General features: G+C 30.3%; 1 protein-coding gene across 1 annotated transcript; it reads left to right on the top strand.

Moving 5' to 3' along the window:
* Positions 1–5: 5 nt before the first annotated feature.
* Positions 6–27,249, top strand: LOC107065409 (uncharacterized). Its single transcript, XM_015319071.2, is given in 7 exon segments — positions 6–385; positions 19,031–19,659; positions 19,792–20,058; positions 20,061–20,490; positions 20,569–21,118; positions 21,238–21,372; positions 21,493–27,249. Coding segments are annotated over 7 exon segments (2,313 nt in total). The 5' UTR covers positions 6–230; the 3' UTR covers positions 21,640–27,249.
* Positions 27,250–27,675: the final 426 nt, after the last annotated feature.

Here is a 27,675-nt window from a genome sequence, read left to right as displayed (position 1 = left end):
GAGAGAAAGAGAAAGAGAAAGAGTGAGTGAGTGAATGTGAGAGTGAGAGAAAGAGAGAGAAAGAGAGGGAGCGAGTGAGAGGGAGCGAGCGAGCTTGCGAGCGCACGAGGGAGTGAGTGAGATATATAGACGAACGAACGAACAAGAAAGAAAGAGAGAGAGAGAGAGAAGACGGGCCTGAGAGCGACGATCGCGAGAAGTAGTAGCAATAATTTCTAACTCGAGTCAAGATGGCGGCGACGGTGGTGGCGGACACGGTGGCGGTGCTCGCCAGGGGCGACAAGATCCTCGTCACCGTCGAGTCCGCCCTAACGGACATCCTCGTCGTGTCCTTCGTTCATGGTGCCAAGTGTTTCCAGGGTGCGCTCCTCGACGCTACCAAGAGGTACGTACATGTATACGTGTGTGTACGTGCGCGTGGCCATGTGTATATGTGTATATATGTATACGTGCGCGTACGTGTATAATATATAATACTCTCTTCTTTCTTTGTGTCATACTCTGTATATATCCAAATCAATGAGTAAATTTGATTATTTGTGTTCTATTCTTTTTTTTTTGTTTTTTTATATTTTAAAAACACCTATGTTTGTATTAGTGTGTGTGTGTGTGTGTGTGTGTGTGTGTGCTGTTTTTACGCGTGTCAACTGGCACGACGTGTGCACCTCGTGCTCGCAGCATCCCTCTATCTATCTCTCTCTAACAATTGTACACGTTGTTTGCTTTACTCTACTCTTTGTTTTTCTCTCTCTCCCTTTCTCTTTTTTCTGTCTTTCTCTATAATATAATATATACATGTGCTTTCCCTTTCTCTCTTTCCTTCTTTCTTTCTTTTTTTTTTCTAAATTATTATTATAAATGAAAGTAATAACATTAACAATAATTAATTTGTCAGTTGATATAGAAAACAGAAAAATTGACCATCTGATTGTAACCAAAAAACAAAAAGGTTTTGGTCGATGGTCATCAAGCGACGGCCGTCGCTTCCTTCCTGTTCTACACTTCACATCATTCTCTCTTTCTTTCCCTTTCTCTGAACCATCCATTTCCTTTAAAAGCTGAAGAGTCGTCTGAATCCTGATATCGATCAACGATTGAAGTCGTTTCAACGATGATACATCAATGCTATCAATGTGTAGACGACAAATTCCCTGTCATCGTTTCTTTTTCTTCGTCTTCATTATCATCATCGTCGTCGTCGTCGTCGTCGTCGTCGTCGTTGTTGTCAGAGGTGAATCACCTCAAAAAGATGCCCTTTGTTAGGGCCCACCGTGTGTGTGATATGTTAGGTCTCTTCTTCCGGTCTCTCTGTCTCACAGCCGTCTATATAACAGTCCACTCACATAAGTCGTTATTTCGTTTGATGATCAACCAAAGCATGGATTCCCTTTTATTTTGTTTATTTTTTTTTCTAATTTCTGTCCAATTTATTTTTACTATATTCTTCAGCAATCTCGTTTTGAAGTAATCACTGATTTTGAATGATACAATTGTAAGGTAAAATAAAAAATAAAGATAAAAAGTCGCGTGCATTTCTATCGGTTGCAAGATAAATGTTACGAGTTGATCGTACATTCTCTGTCTCTTTCTTTTTTTTTATTTTATTTCTCTATCTATCCTTCCTTTTCCTTTTTTTTTTCTCTCTCTCTCTCTTGGCCTGGATGCATCGCGTTAAACGTCACGCAGAGCTTTACGAGACGCTGGAAAAGCTTGCTTTTTTCAAGCCCTACATCTCTTCCTTCCTTCCTTCCTTCCTTCCACTTCTTTTCTTCCTCCTCCTCCTATTCCTTTTTTCTTTCTTTTACTTTTATTTCGTACTATGTCGTAAACGAGTGGCCGATCGATAAAGAAAGTAACGATTTGTTCTATCTTTCTCTCTCTCTCACACACACTTCTTTTTCTTTTTCTGTCTTTCTCTTTTTTGTTCGTTGTAACCTTTTGGCAACTTTGTTGAGGAAGTTTCTTGCAAAAGATTATTCTTGAAATAAGGATGAAAGAAACTGAATTATTATTTCTTAGGCTTTTGATTGTGTCGTTTAAATGACGATTACATCGTTGTTTTTTTTTTTTTTTGAACTCGTGCAAATATTTATTCACACGCGATACTGGTAATTAGGGGGTAAATTGGTTAAGAAGAAAATTACTCGAGTTTTATTATTCATTGTACTTATTATATTTTTTTTTTATCACCTTTTTTCTCTTTGATATTTCAAATATAATTCTATCAAAATAAACAACATAATAATTATTCTTCAAAGACTTCATTTATTAGACTAATCCATTCATCTAATATCTTTTGATCGTAATTATAAAGTCATAATATTTTGAAATGTAAAATAGTTCTTGAACACGATGTTATTTCCAATTATTCTTAATCGTTCGTAAAAATTTGCTTACTCCTCGTGGTTAATACAATTAGTAATAAAGGGGATAATAGATTCATAGGATTGATTTATACAATACTAAATTATGTATAAATATGTACATACACAAAAAAGGACATGGAAAATCGTCGTTTCATGTCGATCGATGATTATTTGCATTTTGCTTGTTTTTTTGTTTTGTTTTGTTACATGTTTTTGATTGATCTTTTTGTATATACAATTTATCGAGTAGTTGTTCTTTTTTTTTTTTTTACCAAAATTCATCGGTTTTGATTCGTAATCTAACGTTACACAACAATCCGTTGTTATCTTGTTTACGGTTTTAGAGAGTTTTTAATTTTCGTTTTTTAGTTCGGGAAAAATAAAACGAGAAAAAAAACAATGTCCGCACATCATTGCATTGCATTTCCGTCAACAATTTAAAATGAGAAGTCAATAAATATAAGTTATTCCGACAGGTCTTTTCCCATCAGAAGATTTCACGAAGAAGAATTCTTTCGGATCGTTTTAACGATCTCTATGAAATATTATATGACAAGGAACCGGTTTTCGCGAGTTTCTTTGCTCCGGTAAAGAAGGGATCGTCATTATCGATTTTCAAAACGGACGTTTACGAAAGCCGGAGATATGCGAATTATGAGCGAAGATAATTTTAATAGGCAATAAGAATCATTCATTTAACTCTCTATTTGATTTATGTTTTACTCGGAATGATCGATAAATTTTTATATTTAATGTAAGTAAACAAAAACAAAAGAAATCATTATATAAAAAAAACAACACCATTTTATTATTTTTAAGATGAGGTGTATAAAATTTCAATTACTTTCTCTTTTTAAAAATGGAAATTTTTTACAAGTAGAAGAAAAAGAATAAAAAACAAGAAACAAATTTAATGAACAATAATTAATGACTCTCGTTGTTCTTGATTTTCACACAGAGAAGAAAAGACAGAGACAGAGAGAAAGAGAGAGAGAGAGAGAGAGAGAGAGAGAGAGAGAGAGAGAGAGACGGAAAGAAAGAGAGAATCGTTCGTGAAACGTCGAACTCCATTGTTCTCAAGCGTAGAATAGAAAGAAACGAAGCAACGTTGTTCGTGGCAAGTTCCGGCAAGGTAGAAAAACGAGAAAGAAGTTGCAAAAGCGTTCCGCGTGTTCGAGCTCTTATCGTTTCGTTCGATAAACCACTGTGAGAAACGAACAACTTCATTTTTCTGCCATTTTAACGATCGATTGCTTCGTACACGTACAGAGACACCCGTTACATCCACCCAACACACACACACACACACACACACACACACACACACACACACACACACACACACACACACACACTCACCCAATACACGCACACAAAGTCAGAGATTAACTAGAAAATGAATGAAGAGTATCTTTGAATATTTTGGTTTGTTAATTTATAAATGAAAGAATGATTTTTTTTTTTTTTTTTTTTTAATGAAAAATTGAATAAAAAATGCGGAAGAAAAAAAGAGGAGCAGAAGTCAGTTTGAAATGAAAATTGAATTAGATACGGTGGTATCGATCGTTGAAGAAGAGCATATATATCTCTGAGGCTAAGGGATCCGACATAGGCAACGGGGGTAACGTCGTTCAATTAATTATACGTAAGTCGACCGGCTGACGCACATTGTCCGCAAAGTTAACCGTCCACCACATTGAGAATCATACTAGCAAAGCTAGTCTCACAATAAATCGTGCCCTATTTGCAACTTGAGTTCTTCTGTTGCTTCGATCATTGATCATTGACTAATAGCCATTGTTATGTTTTTAGACAAATATCATCTTTTTCCAATAAAATCATCGATTTTACTAATATTTTTCAATAACATTTCATCACATTCAAACAATCTAAGGACAAGGGACAAACATTTTACATGCAAGTTAATAACACGATTACAAAATATTTAACACTAGATATATCAGACCAGTCATTTTGATTGTTCGGGCCATTTTAATTCAAAATGTCTACTTCATGTAACATTTGATTTCTGTAAATAATTAAGCGTTTTGTTATTTAAAAATGTCTATAAATCCATTTATCTATTGAAATTATTATTGTTCAACATTTTTTGTTATTTTTTAAGAGTAAATAAAGACTGGAAGCCTTAAAAAACATTTTTTTTATACACCAGTCATTTTGACTAGTATGGTAGAAATAGGTATACTGAAAATGGTGGTATATCTAGTGTCAATAATAATAATAATAATAGTATAATTAAAATCAATTTATCTAAATCAATGTATCTATTGTATCATTCAAAATAAAATAATTTAAAACAGTTTATCAGATAACCTGTTAACCAGGTGGGACGTATAAATACGTCAAATGTATTGCTTTAAAGCTAAAGATACAAACCTTTGTACTTTATATATAAATAAACGAAAAAATATATAATTCATAATCTTTTCATTTATTTTAAGCATAAATAATAAATAAATAATAAAAAAAAGGTACGTAATTAAAAAAGGGAATTTCTCGGTTAACAGGTTAAGATAAATACAACTACAAAGGGGGTTATGTAATAATATTATTTTAGTATTATTTTATTATTTGAACTGTTCGACATTCGCACCAATTGAACTAATTTTAGTTTATAATTTCATTAAGTATTTATACGGTTTTGTTTCTATTGATCTGAATTTAACATTCTAGTTTAGTCAGTATACTTGTTGAAATATATAAATTATCGTCAAATTTGAGAAGACGTAGGACGATAATTATTCGTTTGGATTCGCAATTAAGGATGTAGTAATACTACCAGTGACGAGTGAAATCTCGTTTAGATGATAAACCAGAGATAAGGAATTTGCTCAAACAACGTTTTAGTTTCCCCTTCTTCTCTCTCTCTCTCTCTCTCTCTCTCTCTTCTCTCTTTTGGAATTTTCTCTCGTATTATTTTAACCAGACGTGTCATCGTTCTACGCTCGCTTAAGGATGTCCGTTCCAACGAAAATCATGATTTATATTATAACACCCCGTTTTGTCGGTAAAATCATCCTAAGAAGAGATTTGAAATGTTCTTCGCTAAGCATGAGCTAAGATGGAACCTGTTACTTTCTCGTACATACTAGATGTATTTCACATTTCATATCCATTATTTCGCGAATGAGAAGAAGACGTTCACATCGATCAAATATTTAATGTTTGATGGTGTCTATAGGGTGTACCATTTTAAATGGTTTTCTTATTTTAAGATTTAATTATCATTAAAAGAAAAATTAATTTTTACATGAATACAATTTATTCCAATATATATATATATAATTTCAAAATAGAAGATATTTAGAAAAATAGTCCCATCGTCTTATTTATTTTTTTTCCTAATTTCATTTTATGATCGACCAATTAAAATCAAGGTAAATTTTTCTTTCCACGATCAGTAATTTTGTCAATTGTAAATAAAAAAAGGTTTAAGAAAAAAAAATATATATATATACAACGCGCAAGTTTGAAATAATTATTCTTCAATTATACAAAGAAACAAACATCTGATAGTTTCTTTCAAACACATAGGTCAATCTATATTCGTCGTCATTTGTCATAGTTTTTCTATACCATTGGTTAGAGTATATACGTCGTTATTATTCTTTGAGATACTATAGCCATTAACTTTTAATATTAGTGTGCTATCGTCACTGAAAATAAAGCCTCGTAAATTCAGGACATCGATCAATAAGTCGTGTCTCTTTCTTTCATTCTTTTTGTCCTTAGGTTAGAGATGAAGATAGAAATAGAGAGAGAGTGAGAGAGAGAGAGAGAAAAAAAGGACACAAGTGGGAATAAGAGATATATAAAAATTATTTTGTATATTCTTTTAACTTGATTATTACTAGAATTGTCACTATAAACATTCGATAAAAAATTCTGTAGGAATGAACAAAAATTCTATTTGAACGTAGAATAGTATCTTGATATGCATATAATCGTGACAACACTTAACAGTTTTAATCCTGTTGTATATTCATTTGTTATATTCATTGTATATATTTTAATTGTAAATATAACTTCAGTAGGAGAAAAGCCAATAATTTGCATAATACTACAAAAGTATCAGATGTTGTTACGCTATGCAGAAATAACTTTGGTGTAATCAAAGGGTTAATTGTATTTCGTGACGAATAAGAAACGTGGAATTTGTTAACGTTGGATCTCAAAAGTATATATAAAAATACAATAAAAGAATATAAATATAAAGAAAAGAACACAGGAATAGATTTTTACGGTCAAATTTGTAAATATCGGTACAAAGATCCACGTTTCTTTTTCAATGTATTATATTTGTGTGTGTGCAAAGTAGTTTCGTTGAAATGCTTGTATAGTTGAACGTTATTCGTTCTTTGTACTCAGATTTCTATGTAATCGTTTGCATGCTTAACTTCTATAATATCAAAAGCATAGCGCGTAGCACGAAATCATAAAGTAAGTTACAATGTAACAGCTTGCTGAGTTACAACACTACGGGGTGTGTGTATCATTTCTAATAGTCTAGTAAGAAAAACGATTGTAGAATATTTTATCGTTCCCTTTTCATTTTCACGGTCTTCTCAAAATGAATGAAAGAGAATTCTTGATTGCTTTGTAGAACAATTGGAGGATGCACTTTCACGGTTTTTCTTTTTAATTGATAATATTAAGATTGAAGCCATTTTGAAAATAACAATTCTTATAATAAATGAATGAAAATCAAGGTACAGTAATATACAAAAAAAAAAGAAAATACTAATTTTCATTATTTTTTTTTCTTCTTTTTCTTATTATCATAGAATTTTATTTAATGTTTAATATTATATTAGACTCATTTAATTAACTTTCATCTTGAAATTGTGATCCTTTTAGAGATACCATTAAAGTATATCTCGTCGGCCATCTTGATACGTCGTACGCGTCATGTTTCCATTCCTACCCCGCAATTTCTCTTTCTCTTCTATTTCTCTCTTTCTTTTCTTTTTTTTTTCTTTCCTTCATTCTATAGTAACAATGTTAGTAGAAAGCATCGTATGAAGGCTTCTTCTTCTCCCCCAAAAGAGATCAACTTACTTAAAGTATTTCCGTGGATGAACATAAAACATTAACAACTGTCTTTACACATAAGTTAAATTTCGATGTTTAATCGAGTATCTTTTTAATGGTATAACAAAATTACAACATACGACTCGGTGTGAATCATAAATTGTACATATCGAATGGTCACAAATAGAAGTCAAGATTATAAGAGGAGGAAGGAGGTAGGAGGAAACAAAAAATAGAAGAAATAAAAAAGGAGAGAATTTTATATCAATCTGCGAGAGTTATGACTTCAGTAATAGTTTGACAAGTTATGTAATACTTACTTTTATCATTATTATTTTTATTTAATATTATTATTATTATTAGATTCGGTTGTTGCCGTCGATCTTCTCCGATATTGTCCGAACGCATAGCACGTCTCTAAGGTGAAAGTCAAGTTGTCTTAATAGCTAACTGATGCCTGTTTATGTACACATGATTTGAGTTCGAGTTTTATATCTGCTTCTTTTTTTTTGTTTTATGTATAATTCTTTTTATCTAGTTCATTTTTATCACTTGTATAGATTAACATTGCAAGGAATTAAAGGTCATTTGCATTTGCATTTATTCGAATGAAGAAAAGAAAATAATTAAGTCATTTTGTTAGAGATGTTTTGGGACTGGATATTTTTTTACGACGTATACCGAGACACAGATTTTTTGTTTATAATTTTTTAAAAAGTCATCTTTTTTTTTTTTTGTATATTTCTTCAAGCATAAATTAAAAAGTTTTGTATGGCTAAATGTTTATTGAAGAAATTTTCGAGAACTATTTTAATTACCAATTATAAATATTCATTCTCGTAATCTTATCTTTTACATAATTTTTTTTCTACTTATGTATTTCTTTATAAATATTTATCTCGATATACGTTTATAATCAAATTATAGATCAAATTATCATAGATTATGATAATATATACAGTTTATAATCTATGTAGACACAATCTAATAATTCAATCCAAGGTTTCTCAATTGATGATTGATGAACTGTAAAAACATTTGGGTGGGTCTCAAAATTCCTATAAAATTTGTTCATATTTAATTTTAAAATTATAAATACAGGATGTTCACATAGATTTACTAGTTCAGCGTTTATCTCTTAAATGGTAGATATTTGAAAAAAAAAAAAATGAAATTGCAGAAATTGATACTGTTTTTTTTATAAGCAATGTAATGACGCATATAATTTTTTTATATTTGTATTATTTTTTGAGAAATGAAGTTGACCTTCAGTTTTTTAAGTGGGATTGTTGTATGTTTTTTTTTTATATCACGTGAAAGCGCGTATCAAAACGAATTTAACGATGTACCATATCATGACCTTGAGACTCATTCAAGGTAAAAAATGAAACTACTGCAATTTCTATAAAAAAATACTTTCGACTGATGAATCGAATTTTAATAATAATATGACTCCTAATCACCATAATATCCATCTATGGAATACTGAAAATCCACATTCGAAAAGAGTAACAACAAATTTCCAAGTACAATTTCGTCTGGTACTAATGTCTGGTGTAGTATAATTGATAACACAATCTTGAAATCTTATGTATAAAAATAAATTATATGCGTCATTACATTGCTTATAAAAAAAAACAGTATCAATTTCTGCAATGTCATTTTTTTCAAATATCTACCATTTACGAGATAAACGCTGAACTAGTAAATCTATGTGAACACCCTGTATATTAAATCACTCATTTTGATACAAACGAAATATGTTGAAGTTGTTTTTTTTTTAATTATTGTTAACTCTATCAAAATTATATAAGCTTCTTGGTAACAATCATTATCTTACAAAACAACAAGTATTAAATAAAAAGAGATAGAAAAAGATATAAGAATAAGAAAGAAAGAGATATTATTTTCACGATAGTTACTCGTGATATTATAAAGCGTAACCGTGATCAATGCCGTCTCATTAATGATTTATTTAAATTGTGAATATTATCATAACATTAAATGTTAACAGAAACCAGACACACGATGTAACATTTACGATAAACAAAAAAAATTAGATAATAACGCGATTAATTATCTTTTTATTTTATTTTGTTATATTAAAGATACTTATCTTATCAGATGACACAAATAAAAATATCAATTTTTAATATTTTACTTATATTGATACATATAATGTATGTTTCATATGTGTCACGCGATAAAAATATAATTGTTCACAAATTGTACGTATTATTCAAATCCAAAAATAATTCGTTTGTATAAAATAGAACAAATATATTTTACACGTAGAAATAGCACAAAGATGAATGAGATGATTCTTTCCATATTTAAATGTATGTATCATCGTTGGATTCTTAATTCAAGCTTGTTAACCTCAATGACTCCTATCTCAATTCTTATGCCCGTACTTTTGGTTAAACTGTGTCCTTTGGATCATTTTTTTGTTTTTATGTTTTTTTTTTTTTCATCTTCACGACGTAAAACTAAGATTCGAATCGAATGAGAATGAAACATTGCTTGCCTTTTTCACTATCGAGTTATATAACATTAGGGGCAGAATCTTTTTCCTTTTTGTCGCCAAAGTGGCCGCCATTTTAAAGATAGTTGGCTTTTTGTAGGTCTTACGTAATTACGCAAGGAATCAATACAATTATCGATTAATAAAATATGAAAATGTTGGCAAGAGAAAAGTATTTTAATTGTACGAGAAAATTCTTTTAAGTTTATTGAAGAAAATTGTTTAATTTTTGAGAAAGTAAGACAGAAGGAACGAAGTTTTTGAAAAAAGTAATTTACGATGTTAAGAAAAAACTTATTCGTTGAATAAGTTAACGTTATCATTGTATTTTCATTCTGTACAACTTAATGAAGAAAAAAAGAGAGAGAGAGAGAGAAAATAGGAAAGAAAAGAAAAATAGGACGAGAGATATCGTCAGTTCGTCGTTTCAGACACAGCCGCAAATAAACCGGCCCGAATTACTCTGAGCGAATTCTGAATCGTCTTCTTGGCTTATCAAAGGGTAAATTGAATTTTCGTAGCTAGCATATACGATGAAAAAAAAAAGAAAAGAAATAAAAGTGGAAATCCGATTCAGAAATTGATCCCAAGAAAGTGGAAGGGAATGAATGGGAAGGGAAAATAAAAGAGGGGTGGGGAAAAGAGAAATCGGCTATATGAGAAAATTCCTTTTATGAAGTATAAACTATAATATTTATTTTATAAATAGAAAAAATATATATATATTTTTATATTTATTAGATTATTTATAATATATTTTTATTAATATTATATTTATTAATTATTATATTTATATTTTATTATTTTATTATATTTATTTATATTTATATTTGTGTGTGGCAACCATATATTTGCCAAAATAGCAAATATGAAATTATTGTTTCGTTATTAAAATTATTTACATATAGAATATTACAATATTAAATAATAATTATAATATATTTTAAATATTATATAAATTATATATTTATAAATATTATAAATTTAATATTATATGAATTATATGATATATATAATATATATATGTAAATATGAATTAATAATATAAATAATAAAAATGAATTTACAATGAAAATTATCACACATAATTAAATAGAAATTAAAGAAAATAATATGTAAATTAAATAATATATTAAATCACACACACATGTGTGATGAAGAAATAAAATTATATATTTAAATATATAATTTGAATAAAATTAAATATATATATATATATTGAAATTAATTTATAATGAAAATTATCATACATAATTAAACAGAAATAAAAGAAAATAATATATTAAATCACACGTACATATGTGATGAAGAAATAAAATTATATATTCCAAAATAATTGAAATAAAATGAAAGCAACAGAATTGTATGAAAAATATATTACATATAAATCCTTACATTACGTGTACGTTAGTGAACAACAATTTAAAGGGTCGAGTTAGGGCAAGGGTCTGAAACGATTTCTATAGGTAAATCACATATGTATGGGCGGTGGCTCCATATTGTCGCCGACCATATCACGAAGGCCATGCGGGCTGTTACATTATTTTGGCATTCACATGGCTTTCCCTGATCGATGTAACATACACCTTCTGTCCTAATGACTCTTCTCTTTTCACACATCTACATGTTACATACATATATCTGAATTTTCTTGCATATACGAGTAATACATACACGTATTCATACGTTCACATATTACATGTATAAAACATATGTGTACACACTTACACATATTATATAAAATATATTTGCATGTATACATAAACATATTTACTTACACTCATACATACGTTTATTCGCATGATGATACATTGAATGTGTAAGAAGGATAGATAGATAGATAGATGAATAGATGAATAGGGAGACTAGTATAGATCAAGGAAAGGATATACATCGTATTATTAGATATGTGTACGCTTTTCTGACCGACCTATAAAAGATGTAATGAAAATAAGGATTTTAGGATTGAACTTTAAGAAAAATACAATCAAGAATTTTCAATCTTTTTCCCTTTGAAGTCAAAATTGTGTTCATTGAGTAAAGAATATCCCTAGTAGCACAAAATATTGAAAAATATTGAATACATGTGTATTTAATATGAAAAAGATATTGAATCTCTTTTCTCACTATACAGTTTCAAACTTCAGTCTTTGATTATTTTTTGAGGCATGGGTTTTATTTGAACGGTCATGATTTCAATTTTAATATAAAAAACTTACATATAATGTAAAATACATTGTACATCATGTTAAATGTCACAATTCATGTGTCAAGTGTTTGACTAGTTCAATTAGGAATCGTTATCGAAATAAAAGCAAATATTAAAATAGGGTTAACTTAATAAAACGTTATTTGTACATTTGGTAATGTTTCAAAGGTATATTCTCGAGTTTTAAAAAATAGCCAATGATTGAAGTTTCAGAACAAACGTTAGTCACGACGACCTTTGAATTAACACACACGTATGTGTATCACGAGTATGTACTCGGAAAATCGATAAATTCACAGCAAAGCTATCGTGGATCAGTCTGACTATGGAAAATACGAGTTCGACGACCAGGCCAGGCCAGGCCAGGTCAGACGCGACCAGACCAGATCAGACCAAACCAGACTAGACTAGACAAGACAAGACCAGGTATCACATAGGCTTGTCAATAAAAAACAATACTTTGCTATTTTTGAAGAAGAACAAAATATTACAATATCGTGCAACGATTATTGTAACGCCTTCGTTATACCTAATCGTTGGCTTTTAAACTTTGTCGAATTTTATCACGTTTCATGTTTCTTATCTTGGTCGATAATTACTTGCACACTTGGTTGTTTCACTTTGTACATTTTCATTTTACTTTTTTTTTTTTTTTTTTTTTTTCGAAAATTGTATCCATCGTGTAAAAGTTATCACTCGTATTGTATCTATGCAGGTTGAAAGATATAACTTGTCGAGGTTTTAAAAGAAGGAAAGGGTTCTTCATAAAAGTGGATTACTTGCAAAAGAACAAATAAAAATTAAGTTAACAAAGAAAAAAAAGCAACATTTATCGATTTATAAACTCGACGTGATTAAAGTTCATTTAAATCTAATCATAATGATATTTCTCTCGATATCACATTTTCATGATATATTTTTTCGATAGGAAATTAGAGATATGAATTGTATCATCTTTATCTAAATTTATCAATCAACGATAAGATAGATTGGTTTATTTTGTTAGGATATATTTCGAATAATTTCATTATCAACCACAGTCGACGAGAATGTTTTTACGTTCCGAGATGTCTCATGTGTGTTTCCTATAATATCATCGCTCGAATATCGACTCATTTTTGTTCGTGGAATAAACCGCTAGGTAACTCTCATGAGTATATTATATATATCTATAGATGAATACTGAGAAAGAGAGAGAGAGAGAGATAGAGAAAGAAATAAAAAAGGTAGGGTAGACAAAAAGGAACGTTAGGTTTTTTTTTCTTACGTGGGATAGATACGTCGATCGTCCTAATATCATTTTTCCTTCACGAAAAGGGCGGATATATCACGAAAATTCTTCTTTTGTTGGACAGTTGTTACATTGCCTGGTAATAGTATACTATATATATAAATACATATATTCTATTGGGTTGTCCGGAAAGTTCGTGCCGATTTTAATGGGAAAGATTGAAACGCAACGGATATTTAAATTTTTATATATAATTTAATAAATATAGAAAAAATATATATATATATAATCATTTATATAATCAACACATACGCGACGGGCATATTTTTTCCTTTTTTAATATTGAGTAACGACAAAAATTATGAATTATTTAAATATTATAAACATTGATTTATATTAAATTTTTCATATTTAAAATGACGTGAATTTCACGTCAGCGGTAATTAGGAATAGAACTTGAAAAGACGTGAATTCACGCCAGCGGTTGCGAATGTGTTAATATAAATTATATATAAGTAACATTATGTTTCACAAACCTTTCTCCATCTTTATGGGTATCTTCAAAATTTCATCTTTTCACAACTTCTCAGGTTTTTCAGCAAAAAAAAAAACAAACTTTATGCCACTTAGCAAAAATCGGCACGAACTTTCCGGACAACCCAATAGAAAGAAGAAAAGTGAGGAAGAAAGAAAAAAAAAAAGAAAAGGAAAGGAAAAAAAAGTAAAGGAAGACGAACAAGTACTTACTTTCGATTACTAGTTGGAAGGTCTCGTATAACATGAGTTTCTTGAGTATTGAGATAATACCGTTGAACCACGTCGTTAAACCACCTGCTATATACGTGACAAGTCATTACTTATGGTATAAATCATGTTTATAGTATATCTTTTTTTTGATTACACGATGATATTCATTTTCGAAACGTATCGATTCCTCGATGATATTTTTTCTTTTTTTTTTTCTACCTAAGAATGTGAAAAAGCAAAATCACCTACAAGGCCGCGTTTAATTTCTTTTCGAAAAAGAAATATGTTGTTATTGTAGTTCGTAGTAGTCATATGTTATTTCATGAGACAAGGAAGTACAATAAATTTCGTTGTAACTAATTAAATATTGTACGTCCAACAACAACGCCAACACCGTCTTAGCTTGCCGTGAATACATCCAACCTTGTGGTTGTGCTTTTATACGTTTTCCTTGGCTACGAACGAACGACTACGTCATTCGCAATGCCATTGAGGAGGAGGAGGAGGAGGAGGATGATGTTGTATTCTTTTTGTTCAGCTTGGAAGGACTGAAGAAAATGTCCTCTTCGTTCCTTGCTTCGTGGGGATATGTGTATATGTACGTTTAGATATGAAGAAATAAGAGCAGGGTGTTGGTCACACATAAAACCTGGTGAACCTCAAGAAAACTCTTCTTTTCCTCTTCAGCCTCCTACCCCCTCCCCTCCCCAATCCCCTCACCCTCTATCTTTCTCTTGCAACGTCCATGATTGCGACACGAGTTTGAAATTGCTCGAACAGAAGGAGACCATTTCTGTTCTTTTCGTTCAAGTCGTTATTTTGTAGTAGTTCAGAAATGGACAAGAAAACAGACAACAGCTGTTCGAGTGTTTCAAGATAGAAAAGAGAGGGAGAGAAAGAGAAAAGTTCGTTTTACCGGAACGACGAAAGACTTAAGTCGTGCTTAAAGTTCGTTCGAGCGTAAGGAAACGATTTTGCACGGAAATCGCGACCTCTTTCACTAAAGTTCCGAGTTCTTTTACATAGGCCTACACGAGGTTATTCTTTTTAAGCTTTTGTTAAGGATGTGAGTATACTCATTTGAATCCGCTAAGGGGACATGAAAAAAAAAAAAGAAAAATACTTGCCCGTTCAGTATTATTATAGTTATGAACAGAATTTGTGTTATGGTTTACGCGTTATTGTTAATTGTAATAATTATTTAATATATATATATATATATTAATTATATAACTTATTTTAGAATTTTATTTTACAAAAATTACGAAATAAAATTGATCGATAATTTAATAATTGTCGAAGGTTTTGATAAACATTTGTTTTTTTATTTTTATATTCGATTATTCAGTGAACTCTTACGAGTGTTTTTAAAAATGTTTACTTTATTATTTGTATAACCAACGGTAATTAAATAAATACTGTAATTTGATTAAACATATTTTATATTCGTGTGATTTAACAAGTATTCAAAGCTATTTTATTATTCTCTCAATTACGGCAATATATTACGGGGTAATAATTTTTTTAGATTGATTAAATACTTCTTATATTTAACTTAGTATCCTAATTAGTATCTAAAACTATTTATAATTACTTTTTGTATTTAACATCCTCTTTATAATGGTAGAAATATCCTTGAATTCGAGTCTCCAGTTAACCGGATAACCTTCCTTCGTTGGATTATGAAATGTGAAAGTTTCATTGCTAAAATTTCGTCCCTTCTCTCATTTTTATTTATTAACACCAATACCTTTTTTTTCTGGTATTTGAAAAAGGATGAAGAAATTATTTAAAAAAAAAAAAAAAAAAATGAAAGAAAAGAAAAAGATCGTTTTACAGTGCAGTTAAAACAAAATCCTTCCACTTGTTTTTCCTATTACTTACTTTACTGGAAAAAAAATACGAGAAAGAGAAAGAGAAAGGGATAAAAGGTCGGGAAAGGAAAAAAATATCGTTCTCGCGGTCTATTCGTTTCACGCTATCTCAGCCGTAACACCAGCTTGAAAACTCATTACTCATTTCGGTACGTAGTGTCCGTAATTGCGCGTCCCTTAATTACTCTTCACAACGGTACGTATACTCTACTGGCTTACAACCCTGGAACGTTGCTTGGAGCTCTAGGAAATGAGAACGTTCTCTAACCTAAGATATTATACCACATGTATATAAACAATCAACGAAAACCATTCGTTTCTTTTCTTGCAATCGTGCAAAAGATTATCCTTTTATCTTAAAGATTAGGTCAGTTAATTGTCAAAAGAAAACCGTTACCTTTCATTAACCCTTAAAGTGCTATGGACGCCATACATGCGTTTGGTAAAAATTACCAGTGTGGTCTATCAACGCATTAATATTAATGTAAAATAATGTAATGTTTATATTAATTAATGAAATTATATTCAAAAAGAAAAACTCTTTAATTATTAAATATATAATTTATTATTAATAAATTATTCCGCGTTTCTACAAAACATTGTAGTTAAAAGTATTTAACACTCAAAGGGTTAAGGAAGTACAAAAATACTCTTATCATTTTCATTTTTTTCAAAACTGTTTATATTTAATGTCTTTTATTGTTATAATAAAATATTGTTAATTTAATATTTGATGATTATCATGATGTTTCGTGGCATTCAAAGATGGCCACTTGCAGTAGAATCGCCGCCATCTTTTCCTTGTTAAACGATGATATTACGTGACACATGGCGCCAGGGTTTGAAAACAAAATTAATCATTTTTGTTAGGATGTTTTTATTTCTTGGCATGAAATATCTCTGTATCCTTTTTCAAGTAAGTGTAACGTCCGTGTAAGTTCACAAACATTGGTAATATTAGAGGATAAGACAGAAAGACAGACGGACAGACAAAGAGGGGACAATCAGCTGTGTACGACAGATACGGGTAATGTATAAGATAACATATATATATACGTAGGTGTTTCGAGATATCATGGAAAGTTAGGTAATTTTCTAGAAACGTGACGTACCTTGATGGAAATGTTACACACACACACACACACACACCACAGATCTATACATATACCTACACATATGTTTTTCTTTCCTTATTTCATCCTAAACTCAAAAATGGCATCATATCGTTTTCATATCTGATGAATTTTTTTCTAAATTCTTTTGCCTATTGTTAGTTATCCGAACAAGTTATTTCCGGAACAGGGGGAGGAAAAGCTGCGAAATATTAATGGTTACACTGAGCTGAGGCTGTCGCTCATTGTTCGCTTTCTAGAATCAATACGTCGTCGTGGTTGTCTCTATTACTATATGTATATGTATATATATACATGTACTATATATTGTATATAGGTGCATGATTATTACATACACACATTTATATGTGTGTATATATATACTTACAAACACACGAAATTGTCTGAACAAATATATATATATATATATATATATATATATATATATATATATATGTACATGGCTATATATGTTCATGTGTGTGTGTGTTGAGGGGGAAGGAGTGTACATGTTCACTAATGTTGCCCAATAATCTTGTGGCTCACGAACACGGATTCTCGGCATTACGCAGACGTTTTTCACCATTACGAAACCTTACCGACAATACAATAGTAACCATCTTCTTAACAGAGTTATTGTAATACATTTATGATTTCAGATTTTGGCTTTTGAAAGGAAAATTAGGAACGAATAACATAAAAAATACTTTTTAAGTAAAAGTTTCTATGCTTCATAGTAAAGTTTGACTACATTTTAACACTAGATATACCACCATTTTCAGTATATACCTATTTCTACCACACTAGTCAAAATGACTGGTGTATAAAAAAAATGTTTTTTAAGACTTCCAGTCTTTATTTACTCTATACTTACTATAGTTGAATGGATTTATAGACATTTTTAAATAACAAAACGCTTAATTATTTACAGAAATCAAATGTTACATGAAGTAGACATTTTGAATTAAAATGGTCCGACCAGTCAAAATGACTGGTTTGGTATATCTAGTGTTAATAAAGTATTTTAAAGTGACATATGTGTATATTTATTGATTGATACCAAATTGATCCTAAATAATATAATAATTGAAATGTTCTGTGATATATTGGAATTTACAATATCGAGAAAATATTAGATGACTGTAAGACACTTTAAACAATTTTGTTATCACGTGATATACATTGATTTAAAAAAAAAAAAAGGAAAAAAAATTGTGATTTTTTGAACCATTACGTACATCGATGTAAATTTTTCGAATTTAATGATCCAAATATCGAGACAAAAATGTTTCATTTGTTGAATCATCCTGTACAAACATAAACGTTAAATAAATAACTCGAATGTGCTTGTGTAAAAACAGCTTAATTTAAAAAATGCACACTCACATGTCTGCTATTGATGTTAATTCGTGGATAAAGCTAATGACGAAGGTTTTATCGATGCTTCATCGGTACCAACCCTGATTTCACAAATCAATATTGGAGTTTCGAAACGGGCGATTAAGCGATAACGGAATTCCTTCCGCTTGTATTGTACAACAGAAACTTGTTACAAAATTTATCTCTCTTTTTTCCTATCTCTCTCTATCTATCTCTCTTTCGTGATTATAAATTTTCAATATCGATAATTTCTATTTATATTCTCTCATCGATAAATTTTCTATAATTTTCATTTTCAATATCAATAAAATGTCTGTATGAAAAAAATAACAATCCCTTTCATTATCTCTATCGATAATTTCATTAACAACGATGTTAAGAAATGACTAATTGCTATGAATAGAAAGTGATGAGAATTATTTTTTTCATGAATAATTTACTTGATTATATATAAATACGATGTTGAATAATATATTGATTGAACGAACAAACAAAAAGTACGAAGTAAAACTTGGTGTTTGTTGAAATTTTCTAGGGGTCTTCCTTGTGGTGTTCAACCTCCGGAACCGGTACCGGATCCTGATGGCGACAAGTTGGCAACTATCGCGGCACGGTTCAGTTATTTCCAAGATAGAAAGAACGCAAGTGGTCCTACTAAGGTCGACCTACGTAGAAGTATAAATCCACCAGCTAGATATAAAAATGCACGGCCGACGGTCCGGTTGAGGCCACGTCAAGTTCTTTGTAGCAAATGTCGATCGATTTGTAACGAGAACAGCGAGAACGTCGACGTGAGTCGAAAACGAAAGCATGATGAGGAACAACAGCAACAACAACAACAGACTCAACAACAACATTCACAGCAACAGCAGCAGCAACCAACTCATCAACAGCAACAAAATGTACCTACGAGAAGAAGTGATCGTCAACGTTGTAGTCAGCAACCGCAAAAGAATCAAAAAACATTTTTTTCGGAAAATACGAATACGTCGATGACGGCGACAGCGACGACAACGACCGCAACGGCGACGATGACGACAACTGTGATGAAACCAGCAACATCCTCGTCGGGTCCTGACTCATCGAAGCTTGGCACTTCTTCATTGATACCAAAACTTTCAAGATTACAACCGAACGAGATTAGCAACGCTATGCATGGACCTGGTGAGTCCTCAAAGAGTCTCTTACGATAGATTCGAAAGAAATTAAATAAATATAACACACACAGACATATACACCAGATACAATCTCTCATGAACGTCTCATAGAAATTGATATCGCGACCTGATTTTGTAGGTAAGGAAGAACTAACAACTGGAGTACCATCTACCTATTGGAGTAGCAGCAGCGAGGCTGATGACTCGAGCAGGAACACCTTAACACGTACGGAGGATCGAGTCGAGTCTACGGATTGCGATAGTAATCCTTCGATGGCTTATTTCGCAACACCTAGAAGATTGAGTAGTTCTTCGGTGGAGAGTGCAAAAATACCTGAAGAAGAGGACAAGAAGACTTTGGCTGCGGCTGATTCAACTATGAGACCGAGGATTGGTCGAATTCCAAGGAAAAAAGATCGGTCGGTTCCATGGAAGATCTTTGGGACGAGTCCGTGTTCGAGGATCCAACGAGAACTGCCAGGACCACGCCTATTATAAAAATTTCATTTGGTGCTCAAGGCGAGGGTACCGTATTGAAAATACCTTCGAAGATTCAGGACCCGGAATACGAACAGGAAACCGATGATCCGGACGATGCGCAAGCTGAAACCGATCGAGATCCTTTGGAATTGCCACGGAACTTCGATAATGGTTATGACTATTGCGAAGATGCCGAAGACGATGGGCAAGAACAAATAGATCCACAAAAGCAGGGTGTAAAAGACGCCAGTGCAAAGGCTGCGAAAAGAGCATTGAAAAAAGCTAAGAAAGAAGCAAGAAGGAAAATGTTGAGTGGTGCTGTATCGCCGGCTAGATCGCCTTGTAATGGTTCTCCACGGTACGTTTAAGTAAAGTATATGTACATATATATATTACGATCTTTTTCAGATAGTAATAAAAGATTTTTATTTCATAGATACAATACCAGCTATGATCCCTTACTTTATCATCGTCGTAAGCATAAGGTGAAACATAAGAAGAAACACAAGGATGATCGTAAACACAAGAATCAACAGCTGCAGCAGCAACAATTGCAACAAGAAGAGCAACAGCGGGAATCCTGTGTAGAATCTGCTGGTACAACGACAACAGAATGTCAACAAAATTGGAATGTTTTACCGGATGGTGAAACGTATACGGCTATAAAGGAACAGTGCCTGAAACAGAAACTCTCGATTTCTTTGAAGAGGTTGAACACGAACGCTTACGCAAGATGCGATTATCCTGTGAGCAATGCTTCGTCCGGCTGTAAAAGCCCGGGTGCCAGTAGCGACGAACTCAGCGAACAGGAGGCTGAAGTGGACGCTGGAGAAACTGCCCCGGATTTTCCACCTCAATCGCACCCTCTTGTCATGCGTTTGGCAGCAACACCGGTGGCTCATTGTCTCACTGCCAATGGCAGGAGGATGGATGTTGGGGATGTTGTATGGGGAAAGATCCATGGTTTCCCTTGGTGGCCGGGAAAGGTATATACACTCCTACACACAGACATGCGTGCGTGCGCATAGTTATCATATACACGGAACATTTATCTGACAGAAAAGTATGTTCGTTAATATCTGTTAACGGGATAAAATCTTTATAGGTTCTAAGTATTACAGTTTCCTGTAAAGAAGATGGTACGTCATCTGGACCACAAGCTCACGTAGCTTGGTACGGTTCCTCGACTAGTTCTCTCATGTCCTGCGATCAACTGAGTCCCTTCCTCGAAACTTTCAAGGTATTGATTTACCTTCCAACGTGATCAAATCAATTGTAACTTTGAAATAGATTATGAATTTATATGTTTTTAGAACAAAGAACTATTTTTCTCCTTTTTCCTACTATTTTTATATTTCAGACACGATACAATAAGAAAAAACGAGGACCGTATAAGGAAGCTATAAGACAAGCCCAAAACGAAGCACGCAGTCAGATAACTCCAAATTCTACAAGCAGTGTCCTCAATGTTTGTGGTTCACCTCGCGAGGTTAACGTTCTCTCCTAAAACAAAAGAAAAGATAAAAATAGAACATTCTCGTTCCTCTTTCTAATCTATTATATTATTGCGATGATATTGAACAACACGCCTCGGAATTTTCTTCGTGTACATGTACATTTTTGTATATATAAAAAGTTTATTATATATTATAATAACTTTAGTTTAATGCGCTAAAACGCGACACGATTACTAACGATCGATGTTTGCACTAAAAAAAATTACATATGATCGCTTATCATTTAAGCGTCGTTTTATAGTGAACCAACTGTAAAAGAAAATGGTAAAGGAAAAGTTCACTGCCAGCATTATTTTCTTATGTATGTAGTTTACAACAAAAGAAACTTCATTATTATTATTATTATTATTATTATTATTATTATATTATCTTGTAAGAGGATATGTAATCTTGTTTTTAGTAAGTGTAAGGATTTAAGGAATGATTTTTTGTATCAATTTACAAAATGATTTTTAAGAGTTGGCATAAATAACTACCTCTATGAATTTTCATCGTTAGGTACGAGATGGATGTGTGTAGGAGAGAGAAAATTTGTTATATAAATTGTTAGTTAATTCGTTTATGTTTTTCTTTAACATATCATGTTTATTTACGTGTATGTGCATTTCTAGATTATGAAAAGTTTAACAATGGCAGTGAATTTTCTATATCAACTGCATTTAATATTATTTTGTTTTTCTCAAGCTTAAATTCGATAACTTGTAAAGATTGGTCACAAAATAGCAAATGAAAAAAAAAAAGAAAAGTATATTACGTTATACTCAACGACGGTTAAGTGAAAAATTATTGATGTGACCGATCTATCTTTGAATCTGTGACGAATATAAATGAAATTTCTTTTTTTTTTTTTTTTTTTATTATTAATAAGTACGTTTTACGGCCATGTACTTTTTTGTTTATTTAAATCCATTGGCTCGCTTAATTTGTTGTTTATTAACGAAATCTTTTTAAAGAGTTTTCTCGCTAAATAGTATTTTTGACAAATAAGATCATTGTGAGGGATAATCTTTATTATTAGAAACAGTTATACGTGTAAAAAATGATAAAAAAAATTTATTTATTGACTTATACACAACAACCGGTAAAATTAAAAGAAAAATAAAGAAAACAATGAAAAGATATTAATAATATAATCTTAAGAAAGTTTATATATCTTTTCATTTAGAACAAATCAATTTTATTCTATCGCTTTTGATGAATGAATTTATTTATCTTGTATATAAATATCTTAGAATGATCTTAAATATCGTTTGATGCGAGACAACCGATTTTCACATTTAATATCTTAATTTATATACATATACATATATATATATATACATAATATATAAACAAACAAAAAGAATACTTTTTCAATGAACAGTAGTAAGAATATAATTTCTTACTTCAGAGATTTCCTCTCTTTCTAGTAAACGTGTTCAGGCCCTGTCTAAGTTTCATGCCGCAACACTGCCGTAATTAAACGACAACAAACAGTTACGCGTTCCTCTTACTCGCCGTATCGATAATCGTTAAGAAAAAAAAAATCGATATTTTTTTCGTTCAAAATTTTGTTCGTAACTGCCGTTATTATTGTTAAAATTGAACTAAGAAATAAAATGAAATGAAAGAAAGAAAGAAAAAAACAAACAAACAAAGGAAAAAAATAAGATCAGTAGATTTCGAGACTTTCAAAGAGCCAACACTAATAAACAAAATGCATTTATAGAATTTATTTAAAAATTCTACAGTGCAAGATGCTTCCTTCGTACTGTCTATCAAAGAATGCGAATGTTCTATACCATATATATATATATATATATATATATACACACATGTATATTTAAACGTTTGTAAATATCAAAACCTTTACTAGTCCTTATCAAACCAAAATATGTTGAAATGTATTTGTTCTTTTTCACATGATAGATTTCTTTCTTTCTTTCTTCTTTCTTTTTTTTTTCTTGTAATTTTTAATTTTTTTTTCGTTATCAATATATACCAGTTTTGTTTTTTTTGTAGTCTTACGTGTAAGATGAAAATAAGCGAAATACATCATTTAACCTTTGATAATAATTAAAGATGACAAATAAAAGATGTGATAAAAAAAAAATGATTGAATTAAATGAAACAAAACACTCATAATAAACGCATGAACATTTAGTGAAAATATCGTAAGAAAGAAAAAAAAAAAGATTGAAAATTAGAGGATTATAATTAAATTAAAATTGAATTGTGGCTCGTTGTAAAATTAGAAAGTTGAATTAGCTACTTACTAGCTCGTAAATATTTCATGGCGAATTAATAATATCCCTTTTTTTTTTTTTTTTTTTTTTTTTTTTTTAATATAAAGGAAAGTCAACACTTTCACGTGAAAAGACGTTAAATGCGAGCATGTTCTCTCTTATCTTTTATCATATCGATCATGGTCACGATATAATATGTATGTATCTCACGTGTTATCACAAGTTTCTCAGAGTGTAGAGTCAGTATTTTCAGTATTTTCGAGATAGACGGATTGATAGAAATAGAAAGAAAAAGAGAGTGCGATGACAATGCGAGAAAGATTTTCATCTTAATAATAAAACAAATCGAACATTGTAAGTGTGTAAAGTGCGTTTTAATTAAGTAATTTAATTATCGTTTACAATTAATGCAATTGATTGAGTAAATGATTTAAAAAGTTAAATAGAATTAATAAATGAAAGATTGAAGAATGAGATTAAGAAAAGTATCACAAAAATACGGAAATAACTTCTTGACGTTAATGTTGTGTCGTCATTATTGTGTAGTCGCGTGAATTCATATGACACTCTTCTATTGCTATTACTACTACTACTACTATTACTACTACTACTACTACTACTACTACTACTACTACTACTACTATTACTAGACACGTGCTTATATTTCACAAACATCATCTCTCAAAAGTGTTAAAAGACACAAAAAGAGACGACGGATTGACGTTTGTTGTGTTTGAAAGTGAATGTGAGTGGAATGATGGAAAAACTCGTATTAGAGATCATCTCCTCTTTGTGAATCATGAAGAAAAAAAACGAAAGGGATTGAAGTATTTTTTTTTTAATTTCTTTTTTTTATTACTTCTTTATCTTTTTCTTTGTCCTCCTCCTACCCCCCCATCCACCCCACCCCACCCCCGTTTATTTTTTCTCATCCTAATTAAAAAAATCCATCATCCATGTGTGTGTATACGAGCAACACGTTTTTTTTTTTTATTATTACAAAGCAATCTACATTTTTGGAAAGAGAGAGAGAGAGAGTAGGGAGAAATGGAGAAAGTGAGAAAGAAAAAGGAAATATGTTCGTACGAGACACCATTGTATTAAGTATGTATTATTTTCTTTTTTATTTTCATTTGCACCCTAGTAGCACGAAATATTGACAAATATTGAATACATGTTTATTTAATATTAAAAAGAGATTTATATAATGTCTTTTTAATATTATTATAAATACACATGTATTCAATATTAGTCAATATTTTGTGCCACTAGGGCATCTTCTTTTCTTTTCTTTTATTATTATTATTATTTATTTATTTTTCTTTCCGTAATAACAATAAAGTGATGGATTTGAGTAACGCGGCTAAAAATAACTGAAGGGTAGTTTAAAGGGAATGAAGAAGAAAAGCGGACAAGCGGACATTTTTAAGTAACTGTGATTTATTAAAGTGTTTTATATTATACATATATAAAAAATATATAGATTATATATATTATAGAGAGAGAGAGAGAGAGAGAGAGAGAGAGAGAGAGAGAGTGAGAAAGTGAGAAAATGAGAAAATGAGAAAGTGAGGAAAAACCAGTGAGTGTTAGAAAATGAGAAAAAGAGAAAGGGAGGTTGAGAGAGAGAGAGAGAGAGAGAGAGAGAGAGAGAGAACAAAAATGAATATGAATTAATTTTTATGGCATAATATTATTAGACGATGTTTCTTGGTGTCGCTGTAATTTATACGGAAGCGTAGAAATTTTCTAGATTTACATATCGATAGTATTAGCAAAAAACGTCTATATTATTAATAATATAATTATTATTATTATTATTATTATTATTATTATCATCATTTGAACTTTTTGTTGTATCGTTAGTGATATATTTTGAGATAAAAAAAAAAGGTGTACGAAAACGTTCGTTCCAGAATTGTTAAATAGTTTCTTACGAGAAGCTCGTAAAAATATGTTCTTTTTTTTTTTTAATTAATATTATTATTATTATTATTATTATTATTATTATTATTATTATTATTATAATATATTATATTACATTATGTTATATTATATATATGATATTATACGAAGGACATTCGCAAAGTGTGTGTTGTGTCGTAGAAGAGGAAAACAATCGAGAACATTTGTTTGTTCTTTATTTTTTTTCCATTTTTAAAAAATTCTTTTTAAAAATATATATATATATATTTTTCGTTTTGTTAAATATAACAAACACGCCAACCTCTCGTGAGGTGTTCCTATATACAATATACCTACCGTATACATACATACATACATACATACATACATACATATGTACTGCACTTTATGTCGAGCGCTTTTCGTAGAGAATCGTCGTCGTTAGTAAAATGTTGAAATTTTTTCTATTTGTTTTTTTTTTTTTAAAGTCAAAGTTCATTTAATTATTTTCAAGCATGGCTCACGCCCTCGTCGTCATCGTCATCGTCATCGTCGTCGTCATCGTCGTCGTTATGGTGACAAGTACTTAAAAAAAGAATAGTATACTACATTTTTATTTACTTGTCGATTAAAAAGAACATTTGTAGTTTTTTTTGTATTCGCTCGACAAAAGTGTAAGACTTTCCTGATAGTACGTGTTCATTTTTTGTTTTTGTTTTTTTTTGTTTAAACTCCACGACAAATAATGTATGTGTGGGGAGAAAAAATATGAGGAGAAATATGTAGATATATATGTATCCTCGATATATATACAATAATATTATATGATTCCAAGATCAACGATCAAGGGGAGTCGTTTGGCCATGAGATACACAAACAGTGTTTACTAATAAATTGACAAGAAGATGAAAATAATATTCAGAAATGAGAAAATAAGTCGAATGAAAAAAAAAAAAAGAAAAAAAAATAATGTTATGTGAAAAAAAAAAAACGAAAAGAGATTGAAATTTTCTTACGAAATTGCTACACATGAATTATCGTTTATCTTGCTAAAATGTTATTTTTTCTCTTATATTTTGTGCGTAACGTTATCAGATTTAAAAAGAAAAAGAAAAAAAAGAGGAAGAAGCTTAAAAAAAAAAAAAAAAAACAGCATATATTATGATAAACGAAATTTTACTATTCCGAAAATTGACGACGTCTGAATAAATTGACATGCTGAAAAAAATAGAATTTAGCACGGCGATAAGAATGTGAAATAGAGAAAGAGAGAGAGAGAGAGAGAAAGAAAAGAAAAGAAAAGAAAAAAAAATTATTTAAAATTCAATCGCTTATTTCGTTACTCGACGACCGAGTCTTTCGTTCGTCGCACCAGTGTCTACGGTTACAATAATGTAATGTATAAGAATTTTTCTGAGATTGTATATATTATCTTTTTTACTATTAAACATTTTGAAAAGTGAAAACGTATATTTCAAAATTTCTCTAAAACAATTCTTCCCAAGTTTAATACGTATATACGAAAAATTGTTCATTTTAATCGAACTTACGTAAGTATATGAATATATATAATATAATATTATATTATATACTTTATTTATTATATACTTTACTTACTTATTATATACTTTTACTTTACTTATTATATATACTTTATTTTATATTTATATTATATGCTTATATTATATTATATACATATTATATTTATATATTATATTATATTAATTACTTATATATTATATATATATTTATTATTTACTTTATTAATTACTATTATATATTATATTAATATAATATATAATTTTAGTATTATATATATATATGTATGTATGTATATTATATTTTTATATATATATATAATATTATATAATATAATACTATATGTGTGTAATACAT

This window comes from Polistes dominula, unplaced genomic scaffold (genome assembly GCF_049000335.1).
Source record: "Polistes dominula isolate Pdom_NZ unplaced genomic scaffold, Pdom_raw_medaka contig_24, whole genome shotgun sequence".
In the NCBI taxonomy this organism is placed as follows: Eukaryota; Metazoa; Arthropoda; class Insecta; order Hymenoptera; family Vespidae; genus Polistes; species Polistes dominula.
Note: the sequence above shows the minus strand (reverse complement) of the source record. Positions and strands in the feature narration are given on the sequence as shown.